Here is a 21,436-nt window from a genome sequence, read left to right on the forward strand (position 1 = left end):
TAGTGTCACAAAGAGTAAGCCAGTGATAAATCATGGTTGCCCTGTGATTATAGATAGGGATCGAACGAAAGACCCCTTAAGCTGCGGTTATTTCATGTACCGGTTAGCCTTTGATCACAGTTTTGTTTGATGGAGATCCATCTCAGGGAAAGGGAAATAGCCAGGTGACACACGTTCTTCTTTGAAGAAGGAAGAAATCAATTCTGGCTATATTTGTATAAACTATATTCATCCATTTTTATACATTTTCCTGGAGTACACCGGTGTGTACTCGCTTTGATCTTTCCCCCGTAAGATCATGCAGTGTACACACACTGTCAATCGGGAAGCCCAACAAGTCAAAGATGTATTCAGAATCTTTGCACACTGATCAAAGGATTCAGCCATATAGACTTGTGTTCTCATTAGCTGTCTACGCAAATCTATACAGGAAATCTATTGGAGGATGCTTTGACAAGAGACAAATCTCCCAAAGGTTGTGACAAATTGATAACTGACAGAAGGGAGGGATATGTTTGCTCAGAGACATGTGCAGTTTGAAGAAGACTGGCTTTTACTAATGAGGTTAGTTTTTATAACAAAGTCTTATTTACGTTTTGGTATACTGTTGACATCCCAAAGTGGTTGAAACAATGTTGAATCAACTCAAAGTAGGAGCAGAGCCATTTAACTAGTGGCAGCAGTCCCCGGGATCCACGGAAAAAGAGCTGCAAGGGCTTGGCGGGATTATTAAGTGCTGTAATTACAATATAAAATGCTGATTTAATTTCTAAACAAGAGAAGAACCAGCTTCGGTAGACCTATAAACCCTTCCTAAGGCCTACATAAAATGTATTTTATTTATCAGCAAATGTCATATAAATGGTGACAAAAGACTTGTACAACAAATCGCAAAGCAGCAGATGTAAAGACCTGTTATTTGTAACATTTACTGTATCTCTATCTTAAATTGACAGATTTGGAAGGGGATTTAAAAAATGTTGTTACACTATATATACAAAGTATGTGGACACCCCTTCAAACTAGTAGATTTGGCTATTTCAGCTACACCTGTTGCCGACAGGTGTATAAAATCGGGCACACATCCATGCAATCTCCATAGACAAACATTGGCAGTAGAATGGCCTTACTAAAGAGCTCAGTGACATTTAACATGGCACCGTAATAACCAACAAGTCAATTAGTCAAATTTCTGCCCTGCTAGAGCTGCCCCGGTCAACTGTAAGTGCTGTTATTGTCACGATCTTTCAAGATCGAACCCAGAAGCAGACCAGGACAAGGAGCGTAGGAAGAAGGTGAGTATTTATTTACAGTGAAATGTGAAAAGGTAGATATATCCAGATGGCGTAACGGGCAGCGGTGGTGAGTAGATGAGAGGAAATAGGTGAATCCAATGTAGTAGCAGAATCCTCTGTCAACCAGGCGGGAATGGAGTGAATGATCCAGGTGAGTAACTGAAGACAAAACAAACGGAGGTAAGTTCAAGGCAAGCAATACGTAAATGAAAACAACAAAACAAATTCTATCCAACTGGAGTCTGGTACTCAGGCACAACATACTATTCATGGCTAACGATCCGGCAGGGAATGGAAGTCAGGTCAGAGCTTTTGAAGGGTAGAGATGATGATCAGGACAGGTGTGCAGATTACTGACGGGGAACAGGTGCGGGTGAAACCAATCTCCCAATGAGCTAATACGCCCGGCAACCAGACAGGGTGCGTTCCAGGACACCTGAAACACACTCCAGGACAGACACACAGGCAAACCCAGACTCAGGAAGCGGGATTCGTGACAGTTATTGTGATGTGGAAACGTCTAGGAGCAACAAAGGCTCAGCCGCGACGTGGTAGGCCACACAAGCTCACAGAACAGGACCGCCTGAAGTCCTGAAGTGCGTAGTGCGTAAAAATCATCTGTCCTTGGTTGCAGAACCCCAAACTGCCTCTGGAAGTAACGTCAGCACAATAACTGTTTGTCGGGAGCTTCATGAAATGGGTTTTCATAGCTGAGCAGCCGCACACAAGCCTAAGATCAACATGCGCAATGCCAAGCATCACCTGGAGTGGTGTAAAGCTCGCCACCATTGGACGAATCTGGCTTTGGCGGTTGCCAGGAGAACGCTACCTGCCTGAATGCCAACTGTAAAGTTTGGTGGAGGAGGAATAATGGTCTGGGACTGTTTTTCATGGTTCAGGCTAGGCCCCTTTAGTTCCGGTGAAGTGAAATCTTAACTCTACAGCTTATGATGTACTTCCAACTTTGTGGCAACAGTTTGCGGAAGGCCTGTTTCAGCATGACATGAACAAAGTGAGGTCCATACAAAAATAGTTTGTCAAGATCGTTGTGGAAGAACTTGACTGGCCTGCACAGAGCTCTGACCTCATCCCCATCGAACACCTTTTGGACAAATTGGAACACCAACTGCGAGCCAGGCCTAATCGCCCAACATCAGTGCCCGACCTGACTAATGCTCTTGTGGCTGAATGGAAGCAAGTCCCTACAGAAATGTTCCAACATCTAGTGGAAAGCCTTCCCAGAAGAGTGGGGGCTGTTATAGCAGCAAAGGGGGAACCAACTTCATATTAATGCCCATGATTTTGGAATGAGATGTTCTACGAGCAGGTGTTCACATACTTTTGGTCATGTAGTGTACTACTTTTTTTGCATCAATCCACCGCATCTACCGTTTATTGCAGTTAAACGTGTGACGTAAAAAGAAACACAGCTAGAGCGGTGTTCGCCATGAGACATCCCGAACATCGGTCTTCTCACAAAGTCGTCTGTAGCGTCCGGTTAGCCTACAAACTATTATGACCCCTGTATGGAAAGATGAGACTCTCACGAACACGATGGTGTCTTGGGACTCATCTGAAGTCAGATCGGTACAGCCGATCAACTTCTGTCTGTGGCATCCAAACAGTTTGAGCTACACACTAATTGCTGGTGTGGAAAGATGAGACTCTAACAAACATTTTCCGGATTCACTGACATCAATGTGGCGTTTCTCTTTGCTTATTTGATCTGTTCTTGCCATAATATGAACTTGGTTTTTACCAAATAGGGCTATCTTCTGTATACCACCCCAACCTTGTTGTCACGCCCTGACCTTAGACATCCTTTTTATGTCTCTATTTGGTTTGGTCAGGGTGTGATTTGGGTTGGGTATTATGTTCTTTAGTTCTATTATTTGTATTTCTATGTTTTGGCCGGGTAGGGTTCTCAATCAGGGACAGCTGTCTATCGTTGTCTCTGATTGAGAACCATACTTAGGTAGCCCTTTTTCCCACCTGTCTTTGTTGGGAAGTTAATTTTGTTTGTGGCACATAGCCCTTAAGCTTCACGGTTGTTTTTGTATTGTTTATTGTTTTTGTCGGCGTCATCCTAATAAAAGGGAATATGTACGCTGACCACCCTAGGCTTTGGTCTACTTCATTCGACGGCCGTGACACTTGTCACAACACAACTAATTGGCTCAAACGCATTAACCTGTTTGGGGTGCAGCCCGACACCGGTACACTTATGACAACATCCAGCTCAAGTGCAGGGCGCGCAATTCAAAAGCTATTTTTTTTAAATATTTAACTTTCACACATTAACAAGTCCAAGACACCAGATGAAAGATAAACTTCTTGTGAATCAAACCAACATGTCCGATTTTTAAAATGTTTTACAGGGAAGACAAAATATGTAAATCTATTAGCTAACCACGTTAGCAAATGCCACCACTTTTCCAACTCCATCAGTTTCTTACTCCATCAGGTGCTATCACAAATTCGACCAAATAAAGATATAAATAGCCACTAACCAAGAAACAAATTCATCAGATGACAGTCTGATAACATATTTATTGTATAGCATATTTTTTTTCGAAAAATGTGCATATTTCAGGTATAAATCATATTTTACATTTCAGCTACACTCAGAAAGTGCACCGAAAGCAGCCATAATATTTACAGACACCAACGTCAATTAGCTAATTACTCATCATAAAACATTTCCGAAAAATATATAGTTTGCAGCAATTGAAAGATAGGCAACTTGTGATTCCAAACAATATTTCCGATTTATAAAATGTTTTACAGCGAAAACAAAATGTATCGCTATATTAGCGCGTAGCCACAATAGAGAGACACATTGGGCGCCCACGACCCGTTCACATGCACGACAGATATATGAAATAACATCATAAAATGAGTCTTACTTTGGCTGATCTTTCATCAGAAGGTTGAAGAAGGTGTCCTCTGTCCAGATGAGTCGTTGTTTCGATTTAGAATGGCACATTTCCCTCTTCAATTAGCATTGGCACGAGCCGAGTGGCATAAATTTCTCCAACGTAAACACAGTCAGAGGACGGAACACGGCAAAACTCCCGAATAAAGTTTCAATAATCTGATTAAACTATATTGAAAAAACATACATTACGATGATATGGTCACATGTATCAAAAAAAATTCGAGCCGGAGATGTTAGCCGTTCATTACGAAGGCAAAACAGAAGTCAATCCCACTTCCTTCAGAGTACCGGAATTGGACGCTCACGTCAAAGAAATAGGTTTTTTTCCACCACAGGACAAGATGAGCACAAAAAATTATTCTCTGACATCCTCTTTACACCAATAGGAAGGCGTATAGAGTGTCAGCAGACTCCTAAGTGTCAAGACCATGTATAGGCATCATGTTGAAAAGAGCATCGATTTCTGACATTTCACTTCCTGGTCAGGAAAAGTGCTGCAGAAGGACTTCTGTTTCACTCAGAGAAATAATTCCAACTCTTTTAGAAACTAGAAAGTGTTTTCTATCCAAAAAGAATAATAATATTCATATTGTACGAGCAAGATTTGAGTAGGAGGCCGTTTGAAATGGGCACGATTTCACTGGCTACTCAACACTTTGCCTTGCAGCCCTAACAGGTTTAAGAAGGAAATTAATTCTACAAATTGACTTTTAACAAGGCTCACCTGTTAATTGAAGCGTGTGCAAAGCTGTCATCAAGGCAAAGGATGGCTGCTTTAAATAATCTGAAATATAAAATATATTTTGATTTGTTAAACACTTTTTTGGTTACTACATTATTCCATATGTGTTATTTCATAGTCCCCATGTGCAGTTGCAAACTGTAGTCTGGCTTTTTTATGGCGGTTTTGGAGCAGTGGCTTCTTCCTTACTGAGTGGCCTTTCAGGTTATGTCGATATAGGACTCATTTTACTGTGGATAGAGATACTTTTGTACCTGTTTCCTCCAGCATCTTCACAAGGTCCTTTGCTGTTGTTCTGGGATTGACTTGCACTTTTCGCACCAAAGTACGTTAATCTCTAGGAGACAGAATGCGTCTACTTCCTGAGCAGTATGAATGCTGCGTGGTCCCATGGTGTTTATACTTGCGTACTATTGTTTGTACAGATGAACGTGGTACCTTCATGCGTTTGGAAATTGCTCCCAAGGATGAACCAGACTTGTGGAGGTCTAAAAATAAATTCTAGGGTTTTTGCTGATTTATTTAGATTTTCTCATAATGTCAAGCAAAGAGGCACTGAGTTTGAAGGTAGGCCTTGAAATACATCCACAGGTACACCTCCAATTGACTCAAATGATGTCAATCAGCTTTTCAGAAGCTTCTAAAGCCATGACATCATTTTCTGAAATTTTCCAAGCTGTTTAAAGGCACAGTCAACTTAGTGTATGTAAACTTCTGACCCACTGGAATTGTGATACAGTGAATTATAAGTGATATAATATGTCTGTAAACAATTGTTGGAAAAATGACTTTGTGTCATGCACAAAGTAGATGTCCTAACCAACTTGCCAAAACTATAGTTTTTTGTTAACAAGAAATGTGTGGAGTGGTTGAAAAACTAGTTTTTCAAAAACTCCAAAAACTCCCACCTAAGTGTATGTAAACTGTAGCTACCTCAATCATTATTTCAAATAATTGGGGTGACAGCAATTGCTAGCTAGCTAACGAAATTTAACTAGCTAGCAGGCTCAGCTAAATACAAATCCCCCTAAAAACAACCACATCTCATAGTTACGTCATGACATTTGTAAATGAAAGAGGAATACAATAATACAAATCAAATGGCATTTACCCATCACCTCATTTAGATTATTTCTGGCACAGCACAGAAATGCCCTTATCCAGATGGTGTAACAAAGGCATTTCTTAACAGACCTGTTATCTTTCTTTGTTGTTACTTTTAAGGTTTAACCAACATGCAGTACCTCCAGCATGCGAGAGGCAAGAACCATTCGTCCGCCAGCTCAAGCTACACTATTCATAGCTCTGTGTAATGTTCAATGTAATTGCATTGCTGGATTTTTTAAAAACTCTATGTATTTGTATTGTTTTAAAACATTTAAATAAAAGGAAATGTATGGTTTAAACATGTCTTTAATGTTGATGATGATGATAATGATAATTCCCTAAGTCTTTATATATCTGTATTAACTTAATTAAGCCTTTATGTATGTGTTTAGAATGACCAAAGGTGTCTGATGTTATAGTGAGTACAGTGTCATATGATACAAGGCATTTATCTACAGTATGTGTTATAAATTGCCTAAAGGGTCTGACTTTAAAGTACAGCGCAATGCGATAGTCTTTGTGGACAACTGAAGGTGTCTCACTTCAAACACAGTATAACAGTTTTAAAGTGTCAATAAATAGGTAATTAACGTTCTGCTGATTTATGAAGGAAAGCCACAAAGTCATAATTAACATTGCCAATTTCCATAATTTATGTTGTTAAAATGTTATTTTAAACCTAACCCTAACTAATAAAGGCTAAGTTTGATGCATTGGTCCATGAGACCTTCCGCGATTAGGTGTAATGTGACTAACATGACTTCACTTTAGAGTGTGTGCCATTGTCCAGCACAACATGTCACCCTTTATAAAGCATATGTTTATATCATATTTGACATAAGTGGGTTATGTCACATTATATATTGATGATTATGTCACACAGTTGTGCCACATTTATGAACCCTTTATAAAGCATGACATACATACATATATTTGTAACACTTATGTAGTGCTTATGAATGCATTATGAATGCTTTATGAAGCCTTTATAAGCTGAATGTCATTTAAAGCCGGACCGAAAACAATATCAAGAGAGGCATCCCTGAGCCGCAAGGGCACAGTAGAAAGTTATTGCAGTGTATTATTGCAGTGTATTTTATTTGGGGGCGGCAGGTAGCCTAGTGGTTAGAGCGTTGGGCTAGTAACCCGAATCCCCGAGCTGACAAGGTAAAAATCTGTTGTTCTGCCCCTGAGCAAGACAGTTAACCCACTGTTCCTACACCGTCATTGTAAATAAGAATTTGTTCTTAACTGACTTGCCTAGTTAAATAAAAGTTACATTTGTGATAGAGGATCAGCAAGATAAAACCACACTCTTCAGAATGGACTGGGTTTCCTCTGACAGGATCTTCGGCTGTCACACACACACACACACACACACACACACACACACACACACACACACACACACACACACACACACACACACACACACACACACACACACACACACACACACACACACACACACACACACACACACACACACACACACACACAAACTACCAATCCTCTGATTAAACACCCAAACTTTGACAACTCTTAAGGTCCAGATCAATATATAATCACCAGGCATTTAATTGCCCATTTTAAGTGCAGATCAGCTTCCTTTTTAAGCTGCAATCGATAAGCACACTTCATGTATATGGCTGCTTGAGAGGAGAATTCAAACCAAATTATAATATAATTAAATAAAATGTCATCAAGGAACCTTTTGATAGCAGAGAGAAGTGTATAAGCAGGGTATATGTTAATAGTTTAAAGCCTCTTTATTTTGTTCATGATTAAGGGATTGTTTGAAAAAAAAAAAGCGGAGGAGAAAACCCCATGGCCACATTACATAATAGCAACATTGAGATTGTGAAGAATTGCAACTCACTCTTACGTGTGTGGTGGGGGGCTTTTGGTTGGGCTTTGGGAAAAAAATAGGGTGTCGTCAAAAGAAGTAACTGGATGTACAAATGTTTAGATGCTGTATTTTGTCTTCATTGTGACAACCACTATTTAGGTTGAATGTAAGTTGCAAATTTATTAGCATTTTGTCTTTTCACTCTTGCTCACTTTATATAAAGCAGCTGTCAAGATTTGCACCTAAATCCACCTAGGTTTGAATTTCTCAGTAGGGAGAGTTCATCTCAAGATGGTCAGCTAATTCATTTCTATGTGTAGGCTAAAGCCTGCGCTGACCTTGTGTTTAGCCTAGCTGACAGCAGCTAGCTAGCATAGCTTGGTGATAGTTGCAGATGGGCATCCTATCTAGCTGATATTTCTCTGTCAAATCAGTTATGTCAAGATAGCAAGAGCCGGTGTCTGGAAGGTGTTTCGTAAGACACTCGTTCTACAACGCTTTGCTATGAAAGTAGCTTGCAACTTAGTTTCAACATTTCATCACATCATGTAAATGCATGTTACTGTGAAAACGAAAAAAGAAAGTCAAGTGTATGTTACTGAAAGTGGGTGACTCACGTTCTCCCCTTGCATACTAAGTCAAGCAAAACAAACTTAAATTAGTGCCTACCTTGACAGACAAATCGCTGTACTTTACTGGGAGTTGAATGCCTGTGGTCTTCAGTCAGCTCAGCTGTCCTACAACACAATATTCTATAACAGGCTAGTTTTGTCTCATCTTGTCTCTCCTTATGTCCACTGTTAGATCTTTCCCAGGAGACAAATCCCAGAACTAATATCCCTATAGGTCTAGGCTACATGTGGACATTGCACAAACATCGCCCAGCTCGAGTGTAGATACATGAACAACAAATCGATGGATGTGTTGGTGTTAGAAAAAAGAAAATTCTGCTGTAAATATGATATTGATGTTCTTATAAAGACAGTGTGCATACACTTTACCTAACAAATCAAAATCTGTTGTGTGTAGAGTACAACTCCAGCTGTCTAACCAGACTTAGAATGGCATTTCTATTTGTATGATCTAAACTCAGCAAAAAAAGAGATGTACCTTTTTCAGGACCCTGTCTTTCAAAGATAATTAGTAAAAATCCAAATAACTTCACAGATCTTCATTGTAAAAGGGTTTACACAGTGTTTCCCATTCTTGTTCAATGAACCATAAACAATTAATGGACATGCACCTGTGGAATGGTCGTTAGGACACTAACGGCTTACAGACGGTAGGCAATTAAGGTCACAGTTATGAAAACTTAGGACACTAAAGAGGCCTTTCTACTTACTCTGAAAAACACCAAAAGAAAGATGCCCAGGGTCCCTGCTCATCTGTGTGAACGTGCCTTAGGCATGCTGCAAGGAGGCATGAGGACTGCCCGCACTGTGCCAATACTGTGAGACGCCTAAGACAGTGCTACAGGGAGACAGGATGGACAGCTGATCGTCCTCGCAGTGGCAGACCACGTGTAACAACACCTGCACAGGATTGGAACATCCGAACATCACACCTGCGGGACAGGTACAGGATGGCAACAACAACTGCCCGAGTTACCCCAGGAATGCACAATACCTCCGTCAGTGCACAGACTGTCCACAATAGGCTGAGAGAGGCAGGATTGAGGGATTGTAGGCCTGTTGTAAGGCAGGTCCTCACCACACATCACCGGCAACAACGTCGCCTATGGGCACAAACCCACCATCGCTGGACCAGACAGGACTGGCAAAAAGTGCTCTTCACTGACGAGTCACGGTTTTGGATCACCAGGGGTGATGGTTGGATTCGCGTTTATCGTTGAAAAAATTAGCGTTACACAGAGGTCTGTACTCTGGAGCGGGATCGATTTGGAGGTGGAGGGTCCGTCAATGTCTGGGGTGGTGTGTCACAGCATCATTGGACTGAGCTTGTTGTCATTGCAGGCAATCTCAACGCTGTGCATTACAGGGAAGACATCCTCCTCACTCACGTGGTATCCTTCCTGCAGGCTCATCCTGACATGACACTCCAGCATGACAATGCCACCAGCCATACTGCTCGTTCTGTGCGTGATTTCTTGCAAGAAAGGAATGTCAGTGTTCTGCCATGGCCAGCTTAGAGCCCGGATCTTAATGCAGCTGGTGGCCACACCAGATACTGACTGTTACTTTTGATTTTGACCCCCCCTTTGTTCAGGGACTCATTATTCCATTTCTGTTAGTCACATGTCTGTGGAACTTGTTCAGTTTATGTCTCAGTTGATGAATCTTGTTATGTTTATACAAATATTTACATATGTTAAGTTTGCTGAAAATAAACGCAGTTGACTGTGAGAGGACATTTCTTTTTTTGCTGAGTTTAGAACCCTCCATTCAGGAGGAAAGTTATTAGAAGTCATGAACCATGATCACACCGCATACGACAAGTTCAGTGCTTATAGAGTACTTCCGTCGTGAGGTTATCTCCTCCGTGGAAAACAAGCTATTAAATAGACTCCTTCATACCTATCACCACTACAGTGGTGTAAGACGCATTGACGTGTAGTACAACTACTACAGGTCCACTTAACACCTCTTGAGGTCTACATCAAGTCTTACTGACCTCCAGGCATTGACCTGGAAATGTTCTGATGACGTCAGACTCATTTCTTAACAAGTTGCAGCCTGCCAGGATACTTGGTGTTCTTTCCCTTGGCATGTACGCTTATGAAAGCATAAGTGCACACGTACAATGGAACATTTTATGAGGATTTATGCTCGGATCACTTAAGGATCCGAACAAAATTACCAGCCTCAGTAAAGTTGAAATAAAGTTGACTCTACAGCTACAGTACTCACCAGTTTCTCCACAGAGGTCTATAGGTCATCCCTGTAGACTGCCCGAAGCTGGTGCCTTACAGCTGTAGACTTATCATGTAGTTATCAACATAGGATAGTGCCCTAAGCAACACACTGTGAATTAGGAACACCCTAGATACGACATTAGACAATGCATGATAGGGTCATTTTGGCAACACCTTGGACGTATATAGAATACAGTCCAATTAGATGATGGTGTGATAACTATATTTTGTGTATCTTTTGTTTATGCTTTCATTCCTTTTAATTTCATTTCCTTTGACACATAGGAAGTGATAGATCCATAAACAAGTTCCCCATAAAACCATCACTTAGTGCTACAACGCCGCTCATTTGGGAAGAAGTGTAATTATGTATTTCGTGAGTGTGTGTGCGTTGTTAACATCTGCCTAGTTACTGCCTAGATCTACCAGCCTGGACATCCAGATGACGGGTCCGGAACGGCAATCCCAATCCGGACATCCGCTGCCCATCCTTGTGGCGGCCTGCTCCATTTGCAGAAATCCTACTCGGGTCAACCATCAGAGGGGGACCGCAATGTTGATCACCAACCAGGACATCCCCTGACCATTCTTGTGGTACTTTGCAGCTTTCAGAAAGCCTACCCAGGTCAACCACCAGAGGGGGACCGCAACGATGATCCACAACCAGGACATCACGTGGTCAATTTTATATTGGTTTGCAACTTGCAGGATAATCACAAGATTCAACCACCAGAGGGGGACTGTCCCCCACCCTCTCTCTCTCACACACACACACACACACACACACACACACACACACACACACACACACACACACACACACACACACACACACACACACACACACACACACACACACACACACACACACACACACACACACACACAGTCACTCTCTCACTCTCTTTCTCTCACTCACTCTCCACAGTTTTATGATGGTCATAAATACCTGCAGGAAAACTCTCTCTCCTACTCTCAGAAATTAAATGACTTTGTTACCACAGAGAGAGACATTGAAGTACGGTAACATCAAAAGGTTGAATAATTAAACAGTATTTCTGTATTCCAAACATTTTGAATGGTCCATGGGTTTTTAAAGAACAATCCTGTTGAATTTGTTAATAATTTGTGATGTAATTTGTGATGTTGTGATGGTAGAACAACATAACTGTATCTCTGAATGTGTATAGTTCCCCGTTACCAGACTTACATCTAAATGTTGTGGAACGTATATGATTAAATATGAAACTATTTGTGAGAAGATGTAATGTGTCGTTCGCCTTCTAAATGAGAGAATTGTTTATCACATGAAGTCTTAACCAAGACAGTGGCCACGCCCACGTGAGCATAGACATTACATCGGCATCATGGAACACCCCCTTTTTCCAGAGTGTATAAAACCCACTTCCAATAAAATGTACATTAGGCCAACGAGACCAACATCGTGAGCTGAGAGGGACGTAATGGCTAGAACTCAGAAAATTTCAACAGAGAAGAAAATCTCTATATTCACAGTCTGCAGCTGTATGTAAAATAGTCTAGGAAACTCGACCGAAGACGAGAGGAGAACATTTCCCTATCGAACAACCGAATGGTACTGTTACGTTCTGACCTTAGTTCCTTTTTTATGTCTTTATTTTAGTTTGGTCAGGGCGTGAGTTGGGGTGGGCATTCTATGTTGTTTTTCTATGTTTTGTTCTGTTGGTAGATTTCTATGTGTTGGGCCTAGCCTGTTTTTCCATTGTGTGTTGTGGGTGATTGTTTCCTGTTGAAGTGTTTGTTTCACATGTCAGGACTGTTTCGGTTTTCGGTATTATTCACTTTGTTATTTTGTATTTTTTCACTGTACAGTTTTAATAAATTAAAATGGACACTTACCACGCTGCGTATTGGTCCGATCCTTGCTATTCCTCAGACGAAGAGGACGAGAATCGTTACAGGTACTCTGAAAAATACATTCTGGAGAACATTTCCCTATTGAACGACCATTGGTATGTCTGACATATCCATTTTAAAAAGCTACAACTATGAAAGACTTTGATCTCTGGTGGACAAACAAGAGACTTTCTGTCAACTGACTCTCCAGCAGACGGACCGCGATCACAGAGAGAGACAACAAAGGCATACAGTCGTAAATATGTAAATTGCAATTCCTTTCGAATGAGTGGCTGTTCATGTGCAAAGTATTAACATTTCCATGAGCATAGTTATCAGCTGTGCGTAAGATAGTGGAGTCCTATGTCTTTTCTCCCGCTCTTTCTTACCTGCCCCCCCTTTTCATTTGGTGTAACAAGCCATATCGGTTTAGTCTACTAGGGACTTTTCATTGTATCATGTTAGTAACCAATGTATAACCTGTTTATGTACTTCTCTGTGAATATTTAGTTAGTTAGTTGTCACGACTTCCGCCGAAGTCGGCCATTCTCCTTGTTCGGGTGGTGTTCGGCGGTCGACGTCACCGGCTTTCTAGTCACCATCGATCTATTTTTCAGTTTCGTTTTGTTTTGTCTGTTTATACACACCTGGTTTCAATTCCCCCATCATGTTCCCTATTTAACCTTCTGGCTTTCATTTCTGTTTTGTCCGTGATTGTTTGTGCGTTAGGTGTTGTGATGTTTACGTGTGTATTTATTATATTTTCCATTTGTGGAACTTCTGCATCTATTTTGAGTAAAACACTGTGGTTTCACTCAACACCTGTGTCCTGCGCTTGACTCCGATACTTCTCCGCACACAACCCTGACAGAATCACGGACCTTCTTCAAATGGAGTCAGCAGGCGCCACCAGTCCTTCTCTCCCAGTAGGAGAGCAGGTTCGGCAGCACGCGAACATGTTGCATAGTTTAGGGACAGCCATGGATCGCGTGCTGCAAACAATGGACAGATGGGAGAGAGGAGGTCTTCCAGTACATCATACCCCAGCACCTCCACCCGCACCTCTACCTACACCACCGTCCATTCCTCCAGCGGACGAACCCAGTGGGATTCAGCTCTCGCTCCCAGGAGCATACGACGGAACAGCAGCCGGGTGCCAGGGGTTTCTCCTACAGCTGGAGCTCTACCTGGCCTCTGTTCATCCGTCCCCTTCGGGACACGAGAGGGTGGGCGCCCTCATCTCCTGTCTGACTGGTAAAGCCCTGGAGTGGGCCAACGCCATCTGGGGAAGAGAAGGATCTACCCGGGAAAACTATGATGACTTCTCTCGCCGCTTCCGGGCAGTTTTTGATCATCCACCTGAAGGGAGAGCGGCGGGAGAGCGATTATTCCATCTAAGACAGGGGATGAGGAGCGCTCAAGAATTCGCCCTGGACTTCCGTACTCTGGCCGCTGGTGCGGAATGGAATGAGCGGGCCCTGATCGATCATTACAGGTGTAGTCTACGAGAAGACGTTCGTAGGGAGCTAGCCTGCAGGGACACCACTCTCAACCTGGACCAGCTGGTGGATTTATCTATCCGGCTGGATAACCTGTTGGCCTCCCGCGGGCGTCTAGATCGGGGTCCGCCCATTCCATTACCCAGCTCCTTGGATCCAACCCCTATGGAGTTGGGAGGGGCTGATAGGAGGGAGACCGGAGGGGGAACCACTCCATGTACCAACTGTGGACGCAGAGGGCACACTGCTGTCCGGTGCTGGGGTGTTTCTCCTGGAAGTCGAGGTAGCAGGCGGAGCACTGGTGGGTCGTCTCAGGTGAGTAGGCACAGAACTCACCCAGAGCCTTCTGTTGCCCTCATGTGGTTACCTATAGAATTTCCTGAGTTTTCCCCGCACCCCCAGCATAAGGCGCTAGTAGATTCAGGCGCAGCTGGGAACTTTATTGACCGCTCTTTGGCTCATAGCTTAGGGATTCCTATTATTCCTGTTGATGTTCCCTTCCCTGTACATGCCTTAGATAGTCGTCCTTTGGGGTCGGGGCTGGTTGGGGAGGTCACAGCGCCCATCGCTATGAGAACGCAGGGGGATCACGAGGAGAGAATTAGTCTCTTCCTGATCGACTCTCCTGCGTTTCCTGTTGTGTTGGGTCTTCCCTGGTTGGCCTCTCATGATCCGATTATTTCGTGGCAACAGAGGGCTCTCAAGGGATGGTCCTGTCAGTGTTCAGGGAGGTGTGTAGGTGTTTCCTTAGGTGCCACTACGGTGGAAAGTCCAAACCAGGTTTCCACCATGCACATTCCTCCCGAATATGCCGATTTGGCACTCGCCTTCTGTAAAAAGAAGGCGACTCAATTACCACCCCATCGACCGGGGGATTGTGCGATAGATCTCTTGGTAGACGCTAAACTTCCCCGGAGTCACGTGTATCCTCTGTCACAGGAGGAGACGGTGGCTATGGAGACATATGTCACCGAATCTCTGGGACAGGGATACATTCGGCCTTCCATCTCACCTGTCTCCTCGAGTTTCTTTTTTGTGAAGAAGAAGGATGGAGGTTTGCGCCCGTGTATTGATTATCGCGGATTAAATAAGATCACGGTAAAATACAGTTACCCGCTACCACTTATAGCCAGTATGACCGAGTCATTACACGGGGCGCGCTTCTTCACAAAATTGGACCTCAGGAGCGCTTACAACCTGGTGCGTATCAAGGGGGGAGATGAGTGGAAGACAGCATTTAGCACCACTTCTGGGCATTATGAGTACCGAGTCATGCCGTACGGGTTAACTTCTTGCAACTATAGGGGGTGCTGTTCCGCATTAGCATATTTGGGTCTCCAAATTAAACTGCCTCGTGCTAAATTCTTGATCGTACAATATGCATATATTGTTATTATTGGATAGAAAACACCTTCTAGTTTCTATAGAAGTTGGAATTTTGTCTCTGAGTGGTACAGAACAATATCTACAGCACTTTTCATGACAGGGGTCAGATTTCAGAAATTTTTACCCCTGATCTGGAGTCTGTTTTTAAGGCGACAGTGAATGCTATGAAGAAACCGACACTGCCTACGTCTTCCTCTGGGTGTCTGTACGTCATCACGTTTTGAATGGAGTCTATTGCACAATCCCAGCCATTATAAAACCACAAAATGTATAGGGACCGCCCTTTCTCGTCGCGCGCCTGAAGCGTGAAGGACATCGGACTTGCCTCATTCCAAATCCTTGTCTAACCAGCAATATTTCTCCGGTCATGTTTTCAGTCGTTATAGTTGTTAAAAACATCATAATGTAGTTAATTTGAACCGTTTTATAGCAATTTATATCCGTTTAGTGCGATTTTGAGGAATTTCTTTGTTGTGCACTCTGAAACTTTGGACACGTTTTGGGGTCCCGTTCGATCGTTAGTGGATATTTCGAAGGACAGAGGACATCTATCGACCAAAAGACGTTTATAACATAGAAAGGATACATTGCCCAAGAATCTGGGGCCTGTTGCACAAAACTAGGATAAGGGATTAAGCCAGGATATCTTGGTGATCCTGGCTCAATTGATCCGTAATCCGGTTGCACTAAAGATGGATAGGGGGCAGGAGGATATGTTATGGTATAAATTACCATGGAGATTTATTCTGTGGAGCTAGCCTGCTCCAGACCAGGCTAAATTCCAGGATCTATTTAATCTCATCCCTAATGTCAGTCAGCAGTCACCACAAATGGAAACCAATAGTTATTTCACTGCTCACTATACATTGTTATCACATATAACTAGACCCACTGTTATTATTTAAACGTTTGTGATCATTAATTTCAATGATTTTGGATAAAAAATGATTTTTAGATGATGTTGCTATCATTAGATAATTTACAGTTTCCCATAGACTATAAGGCTATATATAAAATGATAGAATATTAGGGCCACAGAGGGGAAAAAAACACAAGTCATAATATTGTAACCAGTTGTTTTAAAGGAGGACAGTTGTTAAAATGACAGATGTGGGGCATTTCGTGAAATTGTACTTCAGTATGGTTTCATAAACAAAGACATGCTGATGTGCCAGAATATTAAGTATCACATTGTCATAAGTATCAAAACTGTAAAAACAATATGTAGCTTTTCTGCAGAAAGAACCAGCCTCATAAATTTATGACTTTATCCTTTTTCTTCAGTGTGGCCCTAGTACTCTGTCATATAAACAAATACACATTCCATATGAATATAAAAACACAATGTGTAACATTATGTTCCTTTATTGAATAAGGACAAAACAAAGCAGGTAAACCATCAGCTCCTTTCGAAACTGAAGTCACAGTGACTCTACAAGATGGAAAGCACAGAATCCAAGCATATTATACAAAATGATACATACACATTCAAAGGTCTGTATATAACACACCCTGCATGTCTGCACACTAAAATAAATGCAGGACAAATCCATACACATCAACTGAACAGACAAATGAATGGATGCAGTAGCCTCCCTGCAGCCTTGTATTACACACAGTATACCGCACAAACATCATAAGAGGCCAAATTCGTCAAAAAACGAACCCAAAAAAACCCAAATTCCTCTGCCACCGCAGGACATATTTAACCAAAATTGAAAGCACATATACTAACTAAAATAATTCAACACATATTGGTCCCTCAGCAGCCGACCACTGTCGTCATCAGGGAAGATTGCCGGATTGTCCCAGTCCATGGCTGGTGGCACTCTGGGGGCCCTCTCCTTCCTCAGGCAGGCCACATTGTGGAGGACAGCACAAGCCACAGTAATATCACATGCCCTAACAGGGCTGACCCTTAATTTGTGAAGGCAGTGAAAGCGTGCCTTCAGGAGGCCAAAGGTCATTTCAACTCTGGCCCTGGTCCTGGCATGGGCATGGTTGTAGGCCTGCTGTGCTTCCTGGGGGTCTGTGAAAGGTGTCAGGAGAAAAGGCTGGCAGCCATACCCCCTGTCTCCCAGCAACACACCAGAGAATTCACCTGTCAACACAAAATCTCATCATTACTACCTCATAAACACAGTGATATTCTTGACACAGCCATGATGGTTATAAATAGGGGTTGTGTGGCTTACCTTGTGATAGGCACTGATAGATTTCAGAGGCCCGAAAGATTCTGGAGTCATGGACTGAGCCAGGCCATTTTGCCACAACATTGCTGATCACACAGTCAGCATTGCAGACCATCTGAAATCATAAGATGAGGAATATTACACCAATCAATGCACATCACTGGCAATGCAGAGTGTTCGTCAATGGACAATATCAAAAAGTTATGTTCACCTGAACATTAATGCTGTGAAAGGATTTCCTATTCACAAAATCGGCCTCATGGGCACCTGAGGGGGCTTTTATCCTTATGTGTGTGCAGTCCACTGCACCAATGACATTGGGGAAACCTGTCACACAAAGTAATGAGTATCCTACTATGTGTTAACAGTTGTCCTGTAATTTGTAGATCCTCTTACCTGCAATCCTATAGAACTCCTCTTTGATGTCACAGAGTCTTCTGTGGCCAGGGAAGGAGATGAAGACATCTGCTAATGCTTTGATAGCCAGACACACACTCCTTATTGTGCGGCAAATTGTGGCCTTGTTCAGCTGTTCTGCATCCCCCACTGAGTACAGGAAGGCTCCACTAGCAAAAAAGCGCAAGGCCACACAAACCATTTGCTCCACACTCAGTGCATGGCTCCGTGCAGTGCGGTGCTTAATCCTGGGACCCAGTAGTCTGCATAGATACCTGATGCCATCTGCAGAAAACCTGTATCTTTCATATAGATGGTCATCAGGGAAGGCCAGTGGGTCCAACCGGTCCCTGAAGACCCTTTCTCGCCTGAAGGCTCTCCTCAGCACAAGTGCTTCTTCATCCACCACATCTCGCACGAATGGGCATGCCATTGTCAGAGCAGAAAGGAACACACAATTTTGGGCCTTCATATAGGCTAGTGGCCACACCTGGTGCTGGGGGGGTGGGCAAAAGAGGGCGATGCCTTATAACGATGACTTGGTTGTACTGATTGCTGGGAAAATAAAAAAAACCTTAGAAAGATGCCACCGTCCTGTGTGCTCACAATAAGAGCTCATATGTCATGGCTCACTTGACTTTACGAGAATATACCTAATTTTTATTTTGAGCTGTGTCATCTTCTTGGAGCTGGGGGAGGAAAGAAAAATAATGATTAATACATTTGTGTTACAGTTAGCATACAGTGTACATTGAAGGCATATCTCACCTCCCTCTCAAGTTTATTTATTTCAAGGTCCAGTTTCCTAATTGTCCTCTTTTTTATTTCGGACTCCAGTGCAAGATTTTCCATCTTTTTCTTCTTGTACTGAATGTCTATGTCTGCCAGTTCTATTTGGCGCCGGAGGTGGTTGCCATACAACTTTCTGATAGCTTGTGAGCTCTGTGAACACAATACAATTAGCGCAGCTGGAATTTGGCAGGATGTGGTGTCCTTTTATTAATACGCACTATGTTGCCAGGCTGGTTTTCCCACTGTATAGCATCTGGGTCCTGTAAAAGAAATTAGATTTTTTGATTTTGATGAGGACTCCTCACCATTGTAGAGTAAATAGTACTTTCACAGTCTTAACATGATACCTCATGCCTTCTGGAATCCAGAGAGATGGTCTCCTCCTCATCATCGTCTCCATCATGTGCTGTTGCTGCTGCACTGGGGCCTTCACCCTATCACATTTAATCGGATTCATATTGAAGCTAGTAGACAAGACATGCCAGGCCTACAGTATGCCTTTGATGGAGTACTCACTGGATCAGCATCGTCTGGTGCTTGTGCTGGTGGCTCTAACAGGAACACAGTGCTGCCAGACACTGCAAGGCAATAGGTAAACCAAAGTCAGACAGTCCAAATTGATTCAATATGAATGTGGTTGTATCCCATGTAGAGATGGAAGGGTACAATATGGGTACAATATATGCTTGTGCTTTGTTAAATATTAGTCAGGGACCATACCATTCTGCAGAATGTTCTTGTATTTGATTTTGACCTGCTGCCATGTCCGTTTTGGCCCGTTCATGTTTAATCTACACACACACACACACACACACACACACACACACACACACATTTAATGGAGTCACACTGCAAAAAATTACTTGGTATTTTTGTCTTGTTTTCAGTAAAAATATCAAAAAATGTATCATAGCTTTATACAGTGTGATGGAGTTACTTTACACAATTTCACTCATATCTGCAGTGCATTTCAATTAAAAATTTAACCGTTTCATAATTACAGTACAACTGCATTTTTGGAGATGTGAATTAAATATTTGAATTGTAATTGTGATGTTTCAGCGGAGCGGTGAGTGTGTAATTGTGCACTACTTACGCATTCAGGCGGTCTGCAATACTTTGCCACGCTTTTTCTCTTTGCTTTATCACTGTGGCGGTGTTGCCTTTCTTCTTAATTATATCTTTTACCTCCTCGTATGCCTCCATGAGGATTTGTGCTTCCGACGGGGAAAAGTACGCGGCTCTAGTTGCCATGGTAAATCAGTTAATCTGTGATCTGTGGCGGGGTCTATTTGAGTGAGCCGTGAGCGCGCACCTATCCAGGATTGGTTTCACCTGGCTTAATGAATCCGTGTCTGCTCATCCTGGCTTGGTCTTTGTGCAACCAATTAAGCCTGGACGCACATGTTTTGGCTTCATTGAGCTCAGCTGAGTCATTTATCCCGGATGTCTTAATTCTACTTTTGTGCAACAGGCCCCTGATGGAAGAACAGCTCAAAGTAAGCAATATTTAATATGATAAATCGTTGTTCTGTCGAAATATTTTAAACGCATATTTCGCCATTTTGTTTGGTATAGCTTCACTTGGCGAACCCTGTATTGAAAAGTAAGGATAATTTTAAAAATGTAAATCAGCGGTTGCATTAAGAACTAATTTGTCTTTCGATTCCTGTCAACCCTGTATTTTTTAGTCAAGTATATGATTAGCTTTCGATTAAACTAGATCACTCTGAAAGCTGACGTTCCTCATTTTGAGGCTTGAGTTGTGACTATTTCCATTGTATAACCACGGTTTTGTATGGCTAAATATGCACCTTTTCGAACAAACTGTATATGTATGTTGTAAAATGATGTTACAGGAGTGTCATCGGAAGAATTCTGAGAAGGTTAGTGAAAAAATTTATATATTTTGGCGGTGATTACGTTATAGCGCTCTTTGGCTGGAATCGATGCTCTGGTAACGTTTGCACATGTGGTATGCTAACTTATCGATTTATTGTGTTTTCGCTGAAAAACGCTTAGAAAATCTGAAATATGGTCTGAAATCACAAGAACTGGGTCTTTCCATTGCTATGCTTTGTCTATTTTTATGAAATGTTTTATGATGAGTAAATTGGTCATACACGTTGCTCTATCTAGTAATTCTAGTCGATTTGTGATGGTCGGTGCAATTGTAAACTGTGATTTCTACCTGAAATATGCACTTTTTTCTAACAAAAACTATCCTATACCATGAATATGTTATCAGACTGTCATCTGATGTTTTTTTTTATAGGTTATTGGCTATCAATATCTTAGTTGAGCCGAATTGGTGATAGCACCTGAAGGAGTAAGAAACTGATGGAGTTAGAATAGTGGTGTATTTTGCTAACGTGTTTAGCTAATAGATTTACATATTTTGTCTTCCCTGTAAAACATTTTAAAAATCTGAAATGGTGGCTTTATTCACAAGATCTGTATCTTTCATCTGGTGTCTTGGACTTGTGATTTAAT

At 42.2% G+C, this 21,436-nt stretch overlaps 1 protein-coding gene and 1 long non-coding RNA gene across 6 annotated transcripts; both read right to left on the minus strand.

The window, feature by feature from the left end:
- Positions 1-1,285: 1,285 nt before the first annotated feature.
- On the minus strand, positions 1,286-1,649 carry LOC139584064 (uncharacterized). Its single transcript, XR_011676684.1, has 2 exons — positions 1,560-1,649; positions 1,286-1,454 (listed from the first exon to the last, which is right to left on the minus strand). It is a non-coding gene; the product is annotated as an uncharacterized lncRNA (long non-coding RNA).
- Positions 1,650-16,891: 15,242 nt separating this feature from the next.
- LOC139530493 (putative nuclease HARBI1) lies at positions 16,892-19,542 on the minus strand. 5 transcript variants are annotated; one of them, XM_071326975.1, is made up of 8 exons: positions 19,460-19,542; positions 19,291-19,377; positions 18,920-19,203; positions 18,805-18,840; positions 18,152-18,706; positions 17,967-18,082; positions 17,759-17,870; positions 16,892-17,664 (listed from the first exon to the last, which is right to left on the minus strand). In XM_071326975.1, exons 5-8 carry the CDS (start codon positions 18,621-18,623, stop codon positions 17,294-17,296), a joined length of 1,071 nt encoding a protein of 356 aa, XP_071183076.1. In that variant the 5' UTR covers positions 18,624-18,706; positions 18,805-18,840; positions 18,920-19,203; positions 19,291-19,377; positions 19,460-19,542; the 3' UTR covers positions 16,892-17,293. The 5 variants fall into 5 exon arrangements, with proteins under 5 accessions (XP_071183076.1, XP_071183077.1, XP_071183074.1 ...); XM_071326976.1 differs by having other exon boundaries at positions 18,152-19,093; positions 19,162-19,203; XM_071326973.1 differs by having other exon boundaries at positions 18,152-18,840.
- Between the last annotated feature and the right edge of the window lie 1,894 nt (positions 19,543-21,436).

This window comes from Salvelinus alpinus, chromosome 9 (genome assembly GCF_045679555.1).
Source record: "Salvelinus alpinus chromosome 9, SLU_Salpinus.1, whole genome shotgun sequence".
NCBI classification, from domain to species: Eukaryota; Metazoa; Chordata; class Actinopteri; order Salmoniformes; family Salmonidae; genus Salvelinus; species Salvelinus alpinus.

Excerpts from the sequence above, each read along its gene's own strand:
- LOC139530493 (XM_071326976.1), bottom strand. The coding sequence starts at position 18,623 with ATGAAGGCCCAAAATTGTGTGTTCCTTTCTGCTCTGACAATGGCATGC. Across the intron at positions 18,083-18,151 it reads GGAGTTCTATAGGATTGCAG|GTTTCCCCAATGTCATTGGT; the intron begins GTAAGAGGATCT and ends TTTGTGTGACAG. Across the intron at positions 17,871-17,966 it reads TTCACAGCATTAATGTTCAG|ATGGTCTGCAATGCTGACTG; the intron begins GTGAACATAACT and ends TTATGATTTCAG.